This window comes from Rhamphochromis longiceps, linkage group LG13 (assembly GCF_057381845.1).
Source record: "Rhamphochromis longiceps isolate RC_006_pf linkage group LG13, R_longiceps_female_GT1.1, whole genome shotgun sequence".
Lineage (NCBI taxonomy): Eukaryota > Metazoa > Chordata > Actinopteri > Cichliformes > Cichlidae > Rhamphochromis > Rhamphochromis longiceps.
The window spans coordinates 16733848-16751614 of NC_140569.1; the positions used below are offsets into that span (position 1 = coordinate 16733848).

The 17767-nt window shown below is 40.6% G+C and overlaps 1 protein-coding gene and 1 long non-coding RNA gene across 2 annotated transcripts in view; one reads left to right on the forward strand and one right to left on the reverse strand.

The window, feature by feature from the left end:
• The window catches only part of LOC146655576 (uncharacterized), a 249683-nt gene that overhangs the window by 15954 nt on the left and 215962 nt on the right, over positions 1 to 17767 (reverse strand). The window lies entirely within an intron of this gene.
• wnt8b (wingless-type MMTV integration site family, member 8b) lies at positions 5846 to 10996 on the forward strand. The gene is made up of 6 exons (XM_085428018.1): positions 5846 to 6083; positions 6609 to 6642; positions 7492 to 7630; positions 8235 to 8360; positions 8455 to 8597; positions 9776 to 10996. Exons 1-6 carry the CDS (start codon positions 6013 to 6015, stop codon positions 10343 to 10345), a joined length of 1083 nt encoding a protein of 360 aa, XP_085284144.1. The 5' UTR covers positions 5846 to 6012; the 3' UTR covers positions 10346 to 10996.

The window sequence follows — 17767 nt, forward strand, 5'->3', positions numbered from 1 at the left end:
GCGATACTTAGACCTTGCATTAGGGGTGAAAAGCTCCAGGCCTCAAGGGCCGGTGTCCTGCAGGTTTTAGATATCACCCTGGGTTAACACACCTGAATTAGTTCATTACCAGGCCTCTGGAGAACCTCAAAACATTTTGAGGAGGTAATTTAGCCATTTAAATCAGCTGTGTTGGATCAAGGACACATCTAAAACCTGGAGGAGACCGGCCCTTGAGGCCCGGAGTACACCCACACCTGCCCTGCAGAGATTGCACAGTCTCACAGGCAGGCTTCAAATACAGCTAACAGGCATCCAGCCTCCCCTATCACTATCCCACCCCACGCAGATGGCAACAATCCAGTCAAGGGGACCTCGATCACCTTAGTCTAACGTGGACTGTCCCCTCTCATCATCATAATAAGTTACTAATTAAAATGTCTAGCGTAACCTAAGCGGTGAACGACAAACAAAAGAATAAGAGTGTCTGCAGACACGATCGGAGACTGTGTGCGCGTTTTACTGATCACATCTGTCTGTCTAGTTTTCGAGGTGCTATTACAGGGTCCTCTTTGCAAAAAATAAAAAATGACTAACAAGAAGCAAAGCGGAGATGCGAGGACAGACTCAAGTACGGTAGATGATGCTATTTACTTTACCTATAAAGAGAAACCATGGAAACTGCCGACAGTCTTAAGATGGAGAAATATCATAGTGTTTATCCTCTTACATCTGGGAGCACTTTACGGACTGATTCTCATTTCCTCCACATCGCCTTCAACCCTTGCATGGAGTGAGTATTCAGGAAATCCAGGGGCATGCTTGGTTGTACGATTACATATGGGAAAAATGGAGGCTGATCCTCTCTAGCTTTATAAATTTCAGGGTAAAGTGCTATGAAAAAGTAACCTCTGGCACATGATAAAAAGACACTATCTGCATATCTTCAAACTAAATATCATAAAAAAGGAAGCCAACCTGACACGTTTTAAATAACTGAATGGCCATTTAAAAACATGCAATGTAATTCCACACGGGAAAAGTATTTGGCTACTGCTTTTACAGAGGTGTTCACACTTGCTGATCTGTTAATCAAGTGCTTTTTAAATTTTAAGTATTTGCACTTTTTGTTTTTACTGTATATTAAATTAAATACTGTAATGTAGTAAGAAAATATTGTTTTTTTTGTCATAAAACATTGATGTACCTAAATACTTAATATTAAGTTACAAAACATAATTGCGGATGTGATGCTTCTTTTGAACACTTGTACATAAAATAAAATGCAAAGTCTGAGATGTGATATACTTCATGCCTTCTCCCTGTCTATGTGTATGCAGAAGAACATATATGAATGGGTGAGGGACCATTGCCTCCACCACAAATATGTATGCACAGACGCAGACCCTCACAATGCCTCACGGGGATTTTTCTTCTCCCACATTGGTTGGCTCCTGGTCCAAGAACATCCTGACTGCGCTGAAAAGAAACAGAAACTCAGCCTGTCTGACCTGACGACAGATAAAGTGGTTATGTTCCAGAAACGGTGAGCAAACCTTAATGCAGACACTGATTTGGATCATAAAAAAAGTACAGTTATGCAAGACTCATTCAATCAACAACAAGCCACAGAGTGCAATAATGCACCTCATACTTTATTGGTAGTCCAGTTGATTTCTTTCCAAGCTCCTTAGAGTAGCAAGACTTGGATGACTGAGAACCTACACAGACATACTTTATTACTGTTTCTGAGCTTGATTTCTGCAAAACAATGTTGAAAAGTGAGTTTGGCCTTGAATTGATTTAGTAATGTTAACTTTTTGGTCACTAGTAAACATTTACACTGTTCTGGGCAAATCCTCCTCTGCTAATGATGGTCAGTGACCTGGTCAGAGGTACTGAGGAAGTTGTTGCCCTAATAACGATGATGTTGGTGCTCTTCATGCTATGTTTGATTTCTGTTCCATTTGGAGTCACTGGTAGTTCAGGAGGTAGAGCAGGTCCTATCTGCTCTAGTCTGCCTGCCTTGGAAAAGATACTAACCCAAGTATGTATGTGGATGTTACATAGAAAGCACTTGCTGAATGTGCTGAATGAATGGATGAGACATGTTGTATAAGTGCTCTGAGTTCTCCGGGAGAGTAGAAAAGCGCTATGTAAGAATTTGTCCAATTACCATTCAGAGTTTGTGCATCTTTGAAACTAGTCCAAAAAAATGTTCATTGCAAACCAAATTGTAGCCAACTAAGAATGGATGTATGAGATGCTATCTGTTGATTTATTTCAGACATTACGTGGTGTCTATGCTGGTCCTCTGGTTCCTCGTGCCCACGCTGGTTCCCTGGTACTTCTGGGGTGAATCCTTAGTTGTGGGGTGCTTTGTCCCTGGGCTCCTCAGACATGTTGCAGTCCTAAATGCCACCTGGCTTGTAAATAGTGTTGCACAAATGTGGGGCAACAGACCTTATGACAAGAACATCAACCCAAGGGAAAACAAGTTTGTTTCTTTCAGTGCCGTAAGATTTTCTTTTACAACTCATTAAAGTTACTATTTGCAGTCAGGTCCTTAACTGTATGGACAGTGTCACAATTTCTTAATTTAACCTCTATATACCACAACAGCAGATTTAAAAAAAAACTGAAGTGCAGACGTTCAGCTTGAATTCAATGGGTTAAACAGATTATTTTTGCATTAACTGTTTGGGAATTGCAGTCATTTTTGTCCACAGGATCCCATTTTCAGAGAATCTAAATTCATTTGAGAATTGACTGATAAGGTCAGGTGAGGCCTGCTTAGGCCTGCTCTTATTTCATTAAAGGTTAAGCAGATAAAAGCTATGGAGTCTGATTCCAAGTGTTTAACTTCAGTTTAATATCTACTAGCTGAACCCTCAATTTAAGGTTCAAAGAGATATAGGCTGAAAAGCCAAAACTAAACCTGAGAGGAAAAAAAAAAAATTAGGAGAGGCCAAATCAAAATCTAGCATGTTAGTAAGAACTAATGTACTAACCAGCTCGGCAACAGCGACAGGCCTGAAAGACTACAGAAGAGAGAGATGATCAAAGAATGACTTTACAACATCGAAGTCAAGATCATAATGACCTAGAAGGTGCCAAACTTATTGTAATTGTAAAAGTACATATATAATGAGAAAATGTTTTCACAAGTAAGGGATTTGGAAGGATGTTAATCACAGGTGCTTAGCTTAACATACAAATGTGTGTGATTATCTTTTTATTTATTTATTTTTCAAGATTTTTAAATGGAAAAACGAGTGTACTCAGCATCAAATTATCCTTCACATGCTTCAACCAGTGTCTGTCTCCCTACTGCTTTTCTGTGATGAGTTATCATCACCATCACCAAATCAGTAGTTTGTCTCTTTTTAAGAATGACTTGCTACACTGATAAAGGCACTTTGTTCTTGATTTTCAGACTTTTTTTTATTGTTGTTTTTTGTATGTATGAACCTTAAGCAGGCACCAAATTCTTTGCACACCAGAACGGACTTCTTGTTTTGTTTTTTTTAAAATTTGGAGCACTGTAAAACTATTCACATTCCGAATAAAAATAAATAAATAATGTAAATTTAAAAAAATGAAATAAAAGCAAGAATCACAACCAGTGCTGTTTGTTTTTTTTATACTATCTATACTAAGAATCACTCAAAAGCAGCTAAGTATATGTTACTAATCAAAATGCTACTTTAGACAAGAAGATTATGCACTTTGACATTATTTAAAGAATAAAAAAAAAATAAAAAATGACTTGACAAAAACATGAACTGTGTGAATGAATCTAAAAACCCTCAAAAACATTAAGTATTACATTTCAGCGCCACATATTGGATTCTGTGAAAATGACCCTTATAGAAATCACTTATCTTTGCTGATAGCTGTGTGAGTTTGGATCATATCCATCTGCAGGTTACACATTTGACATGCTATTCAGATATGGTCTGAACATTACTTGCAGCATTACGTTTCTGCTCCATTAAACTTTGACATTGTCCTTTTTTACTGTGGCAGGGTGACCAAATGCAGATAAACTTGCTGTGAGACAAAGGCAGCATTTGTGTGGGACACCTCTGAATTTAATCTAATTTACAAATAAAAATAAACTGTGCACTGCAAGTGTGGCAAGATTAGTATTCTTCTGTGCCTGGGATTAAATATTCATACACTGTCACACATTTGAACAATTATGACACATACATAAACAATGCCTCTTCACGCTATACTTTTATGCTGTGTGAAGCTAAAAATGTACTCAGTTTCCATCATGTTTACTGAAATCTGCAGTGCTAAATTTTTGCTGTTTGTTTCAGGTAAGGAATAACAAACTTCTTGTCGTAGCTCATGGTCATAGCACCCTAAGCATTCTCATCTGATCTGGGAAACTAAGCAGGATTGGGCCCGGTTAGTTGGGAGACCACATGTAAAAATGAGGAACTCTATGTTTGAGGTGGCTGTGGCTCAGGAGGGTGAGTGGCTTGTCCATCAAATGGTTGGTGATTCAATCCTTGGATACTCGAGGCTGCATGAGAAATTTTCTTTGGGAAATATACTAAACCCAGAGCTGCCCCCAATCCAGTGGGGTGTATACAAACGTTAGAAAAAATGCTTGTGTGAATGTGATTGTTTTATCCTATTGTAAAGTGTCCTTGGGTGACTTGAAAGGCGCTCATAAATAAAATGTATTATTATTATTATTATTATTATTATTATTATTATTGGGTGAATATGACTTGGAGTAAAAAAAAAAAAAAAAGGGGGGGGGGGGGGGAATGCCAAATAAGGACCAATCATTTATAAGAAAAAAAATAAATGTAGTGTTTTTTTGGAGAAACAAAAACAAAAAAAAGAAGCTAAGGCAACAACGTGGTTCCTGATTTCATCTCATCTTACTTGTCAGTTCTTTTTAAATCTTAATCCAAAAACATCCCTCAGAAGTCCCTCATGATGACCCCCCCTCCCCCGCCCCAAATCCCAATTTGCACACAAGAAGATCGCAAAAGTCCTGCCTCAGATAAAGGAAGGGACCTAAAGGTCAGACGAGGTTATTGGGGAATAACCCTTTATCCAGTGTCAGGAAAGGGCCGTCTGGATTAGCGATGCAAATGTCCTATTTCTGATCAGTGGCTTGGCCTTCACTCTGTCACAATCCACCTTTTATGTGGCTGTTAAAATATAGCAGGCAAGTAAACAAAAATGTACTCCTACTAAGATCAGTAAAATAAATAAATAGAAAATTTTAAGGGAAAACCTGCTAAACACTCAAAATAAACATCGCCGCTCCCTGCAGCACGTCATCGCACATTATTCTGAGAATGCATCTATCAAGAACCCCCACCCAAACATCATTCATTTGCAGAATTTTGCTTTAACTCTCCTATAAATAAACAAATATTAATTAAAATAAATAAATCAATTTTAAAAATCAATCACTAATCGGGAGTATTTGACCTGTATGAAACTACACACTCGCTCGGTGCTGTTAAATTTCGTTGAGTAACAGTTTCCATGACAGATACACTGATTCAATCACACCTTTGTTAAACTGAACCAAAGTTTTCTGTTGTCCCATCAAACTGACAAACGGCTATCCTCCAGCTAATCCCCGACAAATCAACTGCTTTTCGATAGCTTAAATAAACATTTTCTCTGCGCAGAAATTCAAGGGATCACTGTTACACTTTTCCTAAAGGATTAAACAGATCTGCCTTTGCTTTTAAAGGAAGGCAGGGAACCTACCGTTGCTCGGCCCTGAAGGCCCAGGGTGCCCTTTTGATCATTTCAGTCTCTCCTTGGTGCATTACTTCTGATTGGCCAAGAGAGTAAGAAGGGGGAAAATCTTTAATTAAGCAGATAATCTCTTGTTGGGACGAGAGCAGCTCCATTTCAGAGCCCCCGCCTTGAATCCTGGAAGCCCTTGTGAAGTTTCATGTGCTGGTAGTTCAGTGTCCTCTCCATCTTCACGCCGTCTGCAGCTTTGGACGAGTTGCCATCTCTTCCCTCCCCTCACCTGTCAGGATGTTCATGCACTGGGAGGTTTTTTATTACATTTTCATTCTCCTGACTCACATGAGGTCCACCTGCTGCTGGTAAGTTGGTTTATTATGAAATATTAGCCACTTTCTTGGCTATAACGTCCGCTCCAAATAGCCTACTGAAAAGGATTAACTGAACACACGCGGGGAACTTTTATTCATTTATTAATTCGAAAAATAAAAGCCCAATTTATTTAATAGAATTATTCAATAAGGAACCTTTTATAAAGGGCTTATTGGGTTTGAAGGCGGTTAATAAGCACTTAGTGTTGGCTAAATATAAGCCGTTTATGAGGTCGATTTGCGGGTAGCCAGGTTTTGAAAATTCCCTGAGATTTCTTACAAACTAAAATCCATCAACCAGCGAAATTTTTTTTTCTTGACTAAGTCAATAAAATAACATTCCCACATCAGTTCCCACTTTTAAAAAATCTTTCAGTAGTGTGGTTCACTAAAGTTTGAATACCCACATGTCATAGTTTAACATGTTACAAAGTGCACTAATGAGAGATGAATTAGCAGAGGAATTTGTGGAGGACACTGAGCTTCCCAGGGTGAATAAGCTGTCTCCTTTTCCAGGTCAGTGAATAATTTCTTGATGACTGGACCCAAGGTAAGCCAACTTTCTTTTGATCTTCTCTCCTCTCTGTTTTTCCACAAAAGAGAAAGACACTTCTTATGAGATCTTAACTCAAGTTTAGGGACAAATTCTGGTACCTGTCTGCGTTGAACAATGGTGCTACATCTGTGATATTCTTGGACTTTTGTGATTTTTTTTCTTTACCCCCCCATCCGTACACTTGACCTTATTCAAAGGCTCTGTGTAGCCGAGGGTTGAATGTGTTAAGAGGCAAGAGCAGGCACTGCTGTAGTGGGTGGTCATCATTAGTGATCCAGACCCCTGTGAAAGAGGTGGTACTCCATCTCCCTGAAGGCCACTTGAGACATATTAGTTATATTATCATTCACACAGTCCGAACAAGCAGCAGAGCGGCAGGCGAAACCCGCACAGACGGCGCTTTGAGACTTTACTGCAGCTGATGAGACCTCCACATGCAAACTGAGCCGCTTCATAGTGTTTTTGTCACATAACTGACAGATATCATCTATTTAATCTGTCTGTTAAAGAGTAACCACTTTATACCAGCTTCTTCCACATTTTAAACTCCACATAGTAACTTAAATTTTGCACTGATAAGAAAGTGACATGAAAGCAGTGGATTTAACACTAACAAATGTGAAAGTCGCACATCCTTGATCCAGTCCCTCATGATCTTTTAGTCCCGCAGATAGCAGTGACTGACTTTCCCTGTACTTGATCAAGCTCGTTCAACCATGTTTCCTAAAAGTATAATATGATGCTTGTTAGGTAGGATGCATCCTGGTACTGAAATCACAGCAGATGCCATGTTGTGAAATCACACTGCTGTTGCTGTAAAATGTGCATTGTATTATAACGCAGGCATACCTGATCTACTCAAGCAGCGTGGCAGCAGGAGCTCAGAGTGGCATAGAGGAGTGCAAATACCAGTTTGCATGGGACCGCTGGAACTGCCCCGAGCGAGCTCTGCAGCTATCCACGCACAGCAGCCTGCGCAGTGGTAAGTCCTGACCCCCCCACCCCTCACAGAACAACTCAACGCCATCCCAAATATTCCCACACGCCTACGAGGCTGAGATTCCAACTCATGGCAAACATGGCAGATTTTCAAAGATGTTTAAAAAGTGGTATGCAACTGTGTGCTTTTTTTTTTTTTTTTTTTTTTAGGTTTATTTCTGATGCTTGAGTTTTTTTGTCTTCTTTGTGTCTTACAAATATTTGCTTAGTCCAAAGAGTTGGGATTGTTACAGAGGCAAGTAAGACAAGAGCCAAAACAAAAAGGCACTCATGTCCCACCGAATCACAGCCTCTACATACAGAGATCCACAAACACAAAGAGACAGATTTGTTAGGTAATATAAAATAAAATAAGTTTAATTTAGAGAATATTTATAATAACTGTCAGTGAGGGTTTTACTCTCCTGGCACGAAGGCGGGATTTTTTTTCAAAATAATTTTCATTAAAAAAACAACAGCAACAACACAAAATACATAAAGTTAAACTCTCTCTGTAGTTGATTTAACTTAGTGGAAGGAAGCAACTGGAGTATAATTGTGTGAATGTATTAGACAACATAGCTAACAAGTTTCTCCGATGATAATAGCAAATCGAGAGACGGCGTTTGTCCACGCCATCAGCTCAGCTGGCGTTATGTACACCCTAACCCGGAACTGCAGCCTTGGAGACTTTGATAACTGCGGCTGTGATGACAGCAGAAATGGACAACGAGGTCAGAGAGATACACGAACGCGTACATGACATGTGAAAGGACAGTTTTCGCTTCCTAAAGCGATTCCAGTAATTTCATTCTTTTTGTTTTATAGGTGGTCACGGGTGGCTCTGGGGTGGCTGCAGTGACAATGTTGGCTTTGGTGAGGCCATCTCCAAACAGTTTGTTGATGCTTTAGAGACTGGACAGGATGCACGGGCAGCCATGAATCTCCATAACAATGAGGCTGGGCGCAAGGTACAGTATGCCCTCTTAATTTACCCGATCAACTTGCAAATGAAAAACGAGCATCTTGCATGAGATGCAGTACAATCATGCAATATTATGGCTTTAATTAACCACTCATTATTTAAACTGGGTGGCATCCTGGCTTAAAATGTAAGAATCTTACACGGCCCTCCGACTGATTGCAGATTGTAAAGCACCTTTTGAATCATTTTTCCCTGCGCAGAATTACGCTGAGTGTGCCACCCAAGCATCCCTTTCACGTCGCTATAAGTGAGGTGCCACTCGTCTCCAATAATAACAGCGTGTTCGGTGTACCAGAAGGGCCTATTTACCAGTGCTGAATGCTCCTTATGACAAAACCTCAACTCAAGAATCTCAGGATCACTGGTGCACGCTTAATTAGAGATCCTGGGGAGCCAGACATTGCACGGCATTCTGTATTATTCTGCTTTTTTTAAAATAAGTGTTTAGTTTTATTCTTGCAATAAGGATCCCACATTTATGTTGGTCTTTGTTTGGCCCCGAGGGAGTCTGAGGGGACCACAGGCGTGCAGCTGAAGTGGTCTTTGTTTATGGTGCCTTTGCTCCCCCCTGTTGGGCCCTGGGATCCCCATGGCACCTGGAGCATCATTGTAACAGAAAAAAATGGGGATAGAAAGAGAGAGGGAAAAACCCCTCCTTTTTCATTTATCCACTCAATGGGACTCTCCATTGGGTCGTCTCACACTAGAAAACATGTTGATAATGAACATGCTAAATAAATACTTCTATTTATTCTACGAGGAACAATGCGACCCGATGTGAAACTTTGATTCAGCCTCACTTCAACAGAAAGTTCATCCCCTCTTCACGGAAAGAAAACACCGCTTTTCAATTGACAGCTGTTTTGTGTTGGTTGAAGTCAGGAAACACAATGGATGACAAGGAACTCCGCGATGGACCTCGAAGCTATCATTTCTTCCTTTTCACCGCTTTCATGCCTTTATCTGAAAAACTTTGAGAATACAATCAGTTAATTTGACCACACGTCAATCAAGAATTTGCAGGAAATGTATGCACCAACACACAATTACGGTTTTTATGTTTTGACAGTTTTTCCACTAAACTCAGAGCAAAACACAGTTTTCTTTAATGCAGTGAACTATTCCTATTTATTTTGATAACATGAACTGTGTCTGTGTGCCCAGGCTGTGAAGGGAACCATGCAGAGGACATGCAAGTGCCATGGCGTGTCAGGAAGCTGCACAACTCAGACCTGTTGGCTGCAGCTGCCAGAGTTCAGAGAGGTGGGGAACTACTTGAAGGAGAAGTACCACAGGGCGCTGAAAGTAGACCTTCTGAGAGGAGCGGGGAACAGCGCGGCCAGCAAGGGGGCCATCGCCGAGACCTTTAGTTCCATCTCCCGTAAGGAGCTGGTCCACCTCGAGGACTCTCCTGATTACTGCCTGGAAAATCGCACTCTGGGTTTGCCTGGCACTGAGGGCCGCGAGTGCCTAAAGAAAGGCAAGAACTTGAGCAAATGGGAGAAGCGAAGCTGCAAGAGACTATGTGGGGAGTGCGGCCTGGCTGTGGAGGAGCGTAAGGCTGAGATGGTGTCGAGCTGTAATTGTAAATTTCACTGGTGCTGTGCGGTAAAGTGCGAGCAGTGCAGAAAGACAGTGACCAAGTACTTTTGTGTGAAAAAAGGAGGTCAGAGGGGAAGAAGCGAGAGCGCCGGGAGCCGCAGGAAGAACCTCAGACTGAGGAAGAAGCACTGAGGATCTTAATGATTTCTTGCAGCTCCCCGGCAGATTCTTTTTTAGATAGTTTGTTTTGGATAAAAGGATGATCTCAGACCGTCGTCAGTGTCCACAGCGTTTTAAAAGTAAACACAACGGCCACAAGATAAAGGAGATGAGAAGGGTTTTAACAAATTTATAGATGGTTAGGAATAAATGTATTTAAGATATATTTTTTATATTTTTTACAACATCTTGAAAAGTCACTGGGCATTTGAAGAGTTTTTATCTGCTTTCAAAATTCTCCACAACTTCATGTATTTATTGTCATGCAGATACACAATCTTGGTGGACGTGGCTATTGTGGTATAAATAACTTATGTGTATATATATATATATATATATATATATATATATATATATATATATATGAACCCGTCAGTAATCTTTGTATATAAAACACCCATCAGTGTCAAGTTTTGAATTTTCTCTCCCATCATTTGGCTTGTTGTGACCTTTGCTCCACCTCTTCATGTATTTAATTGTACATAAAATGAAGCACTTTGTACTGTACATTGTTAATTTATTGCGAAGCATTTTCTAGTTTTGCTTTATTGTTAGTTTTCTTTGTGGTTTGTTTACTATTAAAATGCCATAAAAGAATAATAAATCCGTCAACCCTGTCTATCATTCAGCCTGGAGAAAGTACTCATCCTTCTTTAACACACTCTTTGTGACAGTAATACCCTGCCGTTTGGAGTAAACACAGCATTACGCTTCACATTCCTCCCACTGGGGTTCGGATACCAACAAGAATAGAAAATTTTCCAGCATACTCTTCCTTCCATCACGCCTTTCTCAATTTCGCCTCAACAAATACCTCCCATTCTCTCCCTCATCATGGTAATCCTCAAAGAGCCCCCTAACTCCTGAGCGCTTGGAAGTTTCTTCACTGTTTAATACTAGTTTAATTAACTTTGTCCAGACAGAGTAGGACCATGGGGGTGGAGGGCATGAGGCAAGTTGCCCTTAAAAATCATCCCGCCTCTAATTTTGTATGCTAATCTCCTTTTTCACGCCGCACCTCCTTAGGAGTGGGGGAAAGAAGTGTTGGGAAAACTTTGGGCTAGCTGTGCAAGGCTTCCTGTGGCTGTTTTATTTCTGGGCCCACCTATTTGGATCCTTTCACTCCTCTAGGGCCTGCCTTTGCTCGATTTAACAATGAATGCAGAGCTAATCAGCTCTCTCGGAAATGCACCACTGTCGAGGAAGGTAATCCCTTCTTCTCCACTCTCAATGGGCTGTCGCCTTCTAAAGGACTTTGGGAAAAGGCTTTGCACAGATTCACACTGTTCGCTCAAAAGAAGTTAGTTCAAGTATTGTGCCCAAACAAGTGGGTTTTATAAACACATGCTTGCCAGGATACTCACCCCACCTGCGAGTAAGAAGTGCCAGGTTCAGGCAAACTAGCACATGGCAGCCAAAGCTGAAACCCTTCAGACAAGAAGAGACATGAAAGGGGAGATTAGAGTCCCTATTGAGACGGGGGCATTCATTTCTGCACCTTCCTCCTTTTACTCAATGAAGTGTCAAGGAAACACCTTGTTGACATCTTATTTACCAAATAATGATTATAATCAAAACTCCTCTCTACTCTGATGACCCCCGTGGGCTGGTCAGATCGCTCCGACTGGCATGCAGCAAAACCCTCGCACGAACAAAAGCCCCGCGGCTCTGCAGTCCTGCAAATTTGTTGTGTTAGGGAGTACAACAGAGGCACAAAATGTTCATTCACTGCATTCAAAGGTAATGCAGAAATATAATTAGGACAAGCGTTTTGGATTAAACCTAACAAAGCCACTTTAGACTCAGTGTGCACAATGCAGTGATTCTCATTTGTGCTTTCCTCTCCATGCTGCCATCCAGTAATTCGCCATCAGCAGTCGTTTGCTGCCCACTTACACCCGCGTGTGAAAAAGCACCCCAGAGAGTGAGGAAAGCATGCTGGCACAACAATTGGTTAACGTGTGGGAAAGCTGAACATGAAAAACACATTTTAACCTCCTAGGACCTGGCGTCCACATATGTGGACATCACATTTTGGGTTGTCTAGACCAAAATACTAAATTTTGCTCTACAAGGGCCTGATATCCACTTACAAGGACATTATACTGTTATATCAGAATTTAAAGCAAATGTCCTCATATGTGGATCTCATTTTTCTCAGAAACAAAAATAAGTAAAAATTGGTTAAAAGAAATCACATACAGTGGGGCAAAAAAGTATTTAGTCAGCCACCGATTGTGCAAGTTCCCCCACTTAAAATGATGACAGAGGTCAGTAATTTGCACCAGAGGTACACTTCAACTGTGAGAGACAGAATGTGAAAAAAAAATCCATGAATTCACATGGTAGGATTTGTAAAGAATTTATTCGTAAATTAGGGTGGAAAATAAGTATTTGGTCACCTCAAACAAGGAAAATCTCTGGCTCTCACAGACCTGTAACGTCTTCTGTAAGAAGCTTTTCTGTCCCCCACTCGTTACCTGTATGAATGGCACCTGTTTGAACTCATCATCTGTATAAAAGACACCTGTCCACAGCCTCAAACAGTCAGACTCCAAACTCCGCCATGGCCAAGACCAAAGAGCTTTCGAAGGACACCAGGAAAAGTATTGTAGACCTGCACCAGACTGGGAAGAGTGAATCTACAATAGGCAAGCAGCTTGGTGTGAAAAAATCAACTGTGGGAGCAATCATCAGAAAATGGAAGACATACAAGACCACTGATAATCTCCCTCGATCTGGAGCTCCACGCAAGATGTCATCCCGTGGGGTCAAAATGATCATGAGAACGGTGAGCAAAGATCCCAGAACCACACGGGGGGACCTGGTGAATGACCTGCAGAGAGCTGGGACCAAAGTAACAAAGGTCACCATCAGTAACACACTACAACGGCAGGGAATCAAATCCCACAGTGCCAGACGTGTTCCGCTGCTGAAGCCAGTGCATGTCCAGGCCCGTCTGAAGTTTGCCAGAGAGCACATGGATGATACAGCAGAGGATTGGGAGAATGTCATGTGGTCAGATGAAACCAAAGTAGAACTTTTTGGTATAAACTCAACTCGTCGTGTTTGGAGGAAGACGAATACTGAGTTGCATCCCAAGAACACCATACCTACTGTGAAGCATGGGGGTGGAAACATCATGCTATGGGGCTGTTTTTCTGCCAAGGGGACAGGACGACTGATCCGCGTTAAGAGCAGAATGAATGGGGCCATGTATCGTGAGATTTTGAGCCAAAACCTCCTTCCATCAGTGAGAACTTTGAAGATGAAACGAGGCTGGGTCTTCCAACATGACAATGATCCAAAACACACCGCCCGGGCAACAAAGGAGTGGCTCCGTAAGAAGCATTTGAAAGTCCTGGAGTGGCCTAGCCAGTCTCCAGACCTCAACCCCATAGAAAATCTGTGGCGGGAGTTGAAAGTCCGTGTTGCTCGGCGACAGCCCCAAAACATCACTGCTCTCGAGAAGATCTGCATGGAGGAATGGGCCAAAATACCAGCTACTGTGTGTGCAAACCTGGTAAAGACCTATAGTAAACGTTTGACCTCTGTTATTGCCAACAAAGGTTATGTTACAAAGTATTGAGTTGTATTTTTGTTATTGACCAAATACTTATTTTCCACCCTGATTTACGAATAAATTCTTTACAAATCCTACCATGTGGATTCATGGATTTTTTTTTCACATTCTGTCTCTCACAGTTGAAGTGTACCTCTGGTGCAAATTACTGACCTCTGTCATCATTTTAGGTGGGGGAACTTGCACAATCGGTGGCTGACTAAATACTTTTTTGCCCCACTGTAATTCTTTGTTTTTACATTCATCAGGTCCCAATCAACCCAAATAGCAAAGAGAAACTAAAAGTGCGTGCCATGAAAGAGTTCGGGTCTTAGGAGGTTAAAGTTGAGCAGTTTGACACATCTGTGAAATTATTCTCCTGTTCACTGAATGAGATCTAAAATCAGGGGCTGGACTATAAGATCAGCTGAGAAGATTCACAAGGACAGAGAACATTAATGCTCACTCTAACTCTAAATCGTTGCTTTACTATAATTTTTTTATTACTATTAAATACCTTCAATATATTTGGACTACAATAAAGAAAAAAGCTGGCAGACAGACATAAAGTTTGATGCAAACACCAGCATTTTCCTCAAATGCGCTACCACACACCCTGATGAACTGAAGAGAGCTGACCTGAATTAACCAAATATTATCACGGATGTGTGAAACAGCGCAAAGTGTTCGTCGCTGAGCCGGGCACACAGTTTCCCACCACGCAGAGGTGACACGACCTCTGACCGAGCGGTCTTAACTTCCGTCTCTCGGGCCGGCCCTGCCATTTTCGATCTGCGGTAACACATGAGCCTGAGGTGACAGGGAAGCAGGTTACACCACCACCACACGGGAACTGTGGGATCTGTTTTAAAGCAGCTGCTTACTTTCACAGTTTAAATAATTAATCTGAACTTCTGAACCAAAACAGCGAGATGCATAATGTATAAAAGATTTTTTTTCTTTTAATCTGTACAGTAGCGTCGGTATTAAAACCTAATTTTAAGACTTTGAGCTTTTGATGTGGAGTATTTTTGTTTGCAAACAATTAAAGTTGGGAAAATGACTCATAATGCCTCAGAGAATCCTCAGCTTATAGGATTTATGGCTTAGGGGTTTTAGACCTGCAACACCTAGAGGGGAGAGGGTCAGCATGAAAGCCAACACAGATGAGTACAGATGAGTTTTACTTCCACTATGCGCTCTACTCTGCTTTATAAAACTCAATGAATGCCAAAATTTGTTGCAACTTTTGGAAGTGCTATAGATATGAACAGCTTCTATTCGTCAGTAGAGATCCACTGTAACACAGAGTGATTGCTTTGTCAGCTGTTTGGGGAAAAGACAGCAGTGGTAGATTTGCTGGTATTGGTCAGCAGGATGGAGCAACAAGTTTCTTGTGACTCACCAGGCTGTTTGATCTCCTGGCTGTGAGTAACTACGGGAAAAATAAAGCATCAGAGGGATCCGCTCAGCTCACTGATCTCCACAACAAACAACACTAAGCATGGGAACATAAATACTGAATCAGGAGAAAACACATAAAGGAAGTGCATTTGCATTATTGAACTAAAATTATGTGTAGCATTAAAAGCAGTTGTTATTTAAATAACAGAACAAGGCAGCATCGGCTAATCAGCCTGCTGAGCATGGCATAGTGTGTGAGTACCTAAATATTAGAGTAAAAAAAGACTCATGTTTCAGATCATCACTGATTAACTTTCATGAAACTTTTAATATGCAGTGCTTTGTTAAGACCAGTACTGTTGTAAGCAGTTGGTCTTTTTCCTGAAATAAGAGCCACACTATCAAAATACTACATCTTCCTTTATCTGAAGCAGAAAGTTTGACTTATATAGGTGGCTCATCTGGGGTACTGTGTGGTGTTACTGGGACACATAATCAAATTAAATTAGTATTCAAAGTATGAGTCTTGAATTCAGAATATTACAGGAAAAATATTAATTATTATTATAATCTGAAGAGTATCCCCGCCACTATGGCTGAGAAATTAAAGCACTGAAGGGGAAATGCAATATTTCCCCCTGACATCTTATGGAGTAGAAGTACTTTAACATGGAACTACTCAACAAAAGTATTTAAAAGAGTATTTTGGTACAATACATGCTTTTTGGTTTACAGTTTCAATCCTCACGTGGAGCTTTTTAACACATTTGTTTAATGTAAAATTCCCTTCACGGAGCTTCTAACTTCATCAGTTTTGTTATTTTTTCTTACATATTTTATATAGAAGCTACTGTCAGTTGCTCCCTTATTCACACAGGGGTCACCACAGTAGATAGGGCCACATATTTGCTTTTGCAGGATCTGTGCCTCCTCCCACAGTTGAACCAGGGATCTTTGGTTTCACAAACAAATGTACATACTACTACACAATAAAGCCGCTGCCATCCTTTCTTTCTGGTCCTAATTTATTGTATTTCATGTATTTAATGTGTGTGTGATTGATCTTATTTTATATCATTTTATGATTATGGTGGCATTAAATAACACGCCAATAAATGTCATTCTGTCCCTAAAGTAAGAGTTTGTGTTTCTCTACATTATTTTCAGGATGTCTTGTCATATTAAGACAGGTTTCAGTCCACTATACCAAACCACTGTGAGGTAGGTGAGGGGGGAGTCTGTCTTTTAAAACTTGCAAATATTATTATTTAACATTACATAGTTACACATTCACTGGACATTTTGTTAGGTACCCTTTTTAACTGCTTATTAATGCAAATGTCTACTCAGTCAATCACCTGGCAACAACTCAGTGCATTTAGACATGTAGGATATGGTCTAGCTAACCTGCCTAACTCAAACTATGCATCAAAATGGGAAAGAAAGACAATTTAAGTGACTTTGAACATGACGATATTTGGAAGATAGGGCCAACCTTTGGCACAAACAACATTGAACAGTTCAGGCTTTCAGCCGTGGTGTAACGGGGTGAGGGACATTTTTTGGTACACTTTGGGCTCCTCCTTAGTAGTTCCTCTGCGCATCATTTAAAGACCAAACACCACACCACCTTATGAGCAGTGTGTACCCATCTTATGATGGCTGCTACCAGCAGGATCATGTGCTATGCCTTAAATCTCAAATTATCTCAAACTGGTTTCTTAAACACAACAAGGAGTTCATTGTACTCAAAAGGCCTCCATAGTCATTAGATCTCAATCCAATAGAGCACCTCTGGGATGCAGTGGAGTGGAGTGGAGTGCACCATGGATGTGCAGTCTATAGATCTGCAGCAACTCTGTCTCTATATTGGACATGATAGCAACTGACTGAATGCATGGCATGAAAAATTAAGGGAGTTCTGAAGGCAAAAAAGGGTCCAATCTAGTACTAATAGGGTGTATTTAATAAAGTGGATGGTGGAGGTATATTTACACTGATTGAGGGTTATGGTACTTTAACTATGGGGGTCAATGCCAACTCAGCCCCATCGTTTGCCCTGCCATTGTATAGAACAATATAATTGATGTCCATTATATTAAACTATTCTAATTGTCACTGTGAATTAAAAGTCCTGTTAAAATTACACTAGCGTTTCCTGTATTGAAAACCATGCAATATCGGATTTATGCAATAAAATTTTGCATAACAGAGGAATAAAGTGAAGCACTTAAATAAAATATTCATATTACATGTAGGCTGAGCTCTAATTAGGACATATTTTTTCAGAAGTAACAACATTATGTTAACAAAGTCTTCCAGCTTGTATCTGCACACTAGATGATATAAGTGTGACTTTTAACCTATCACTGATGGGCTCGTTGCCTCTTTGCTATCGACTTTCTGCACAACTGTGAAAAAAGTAAGTG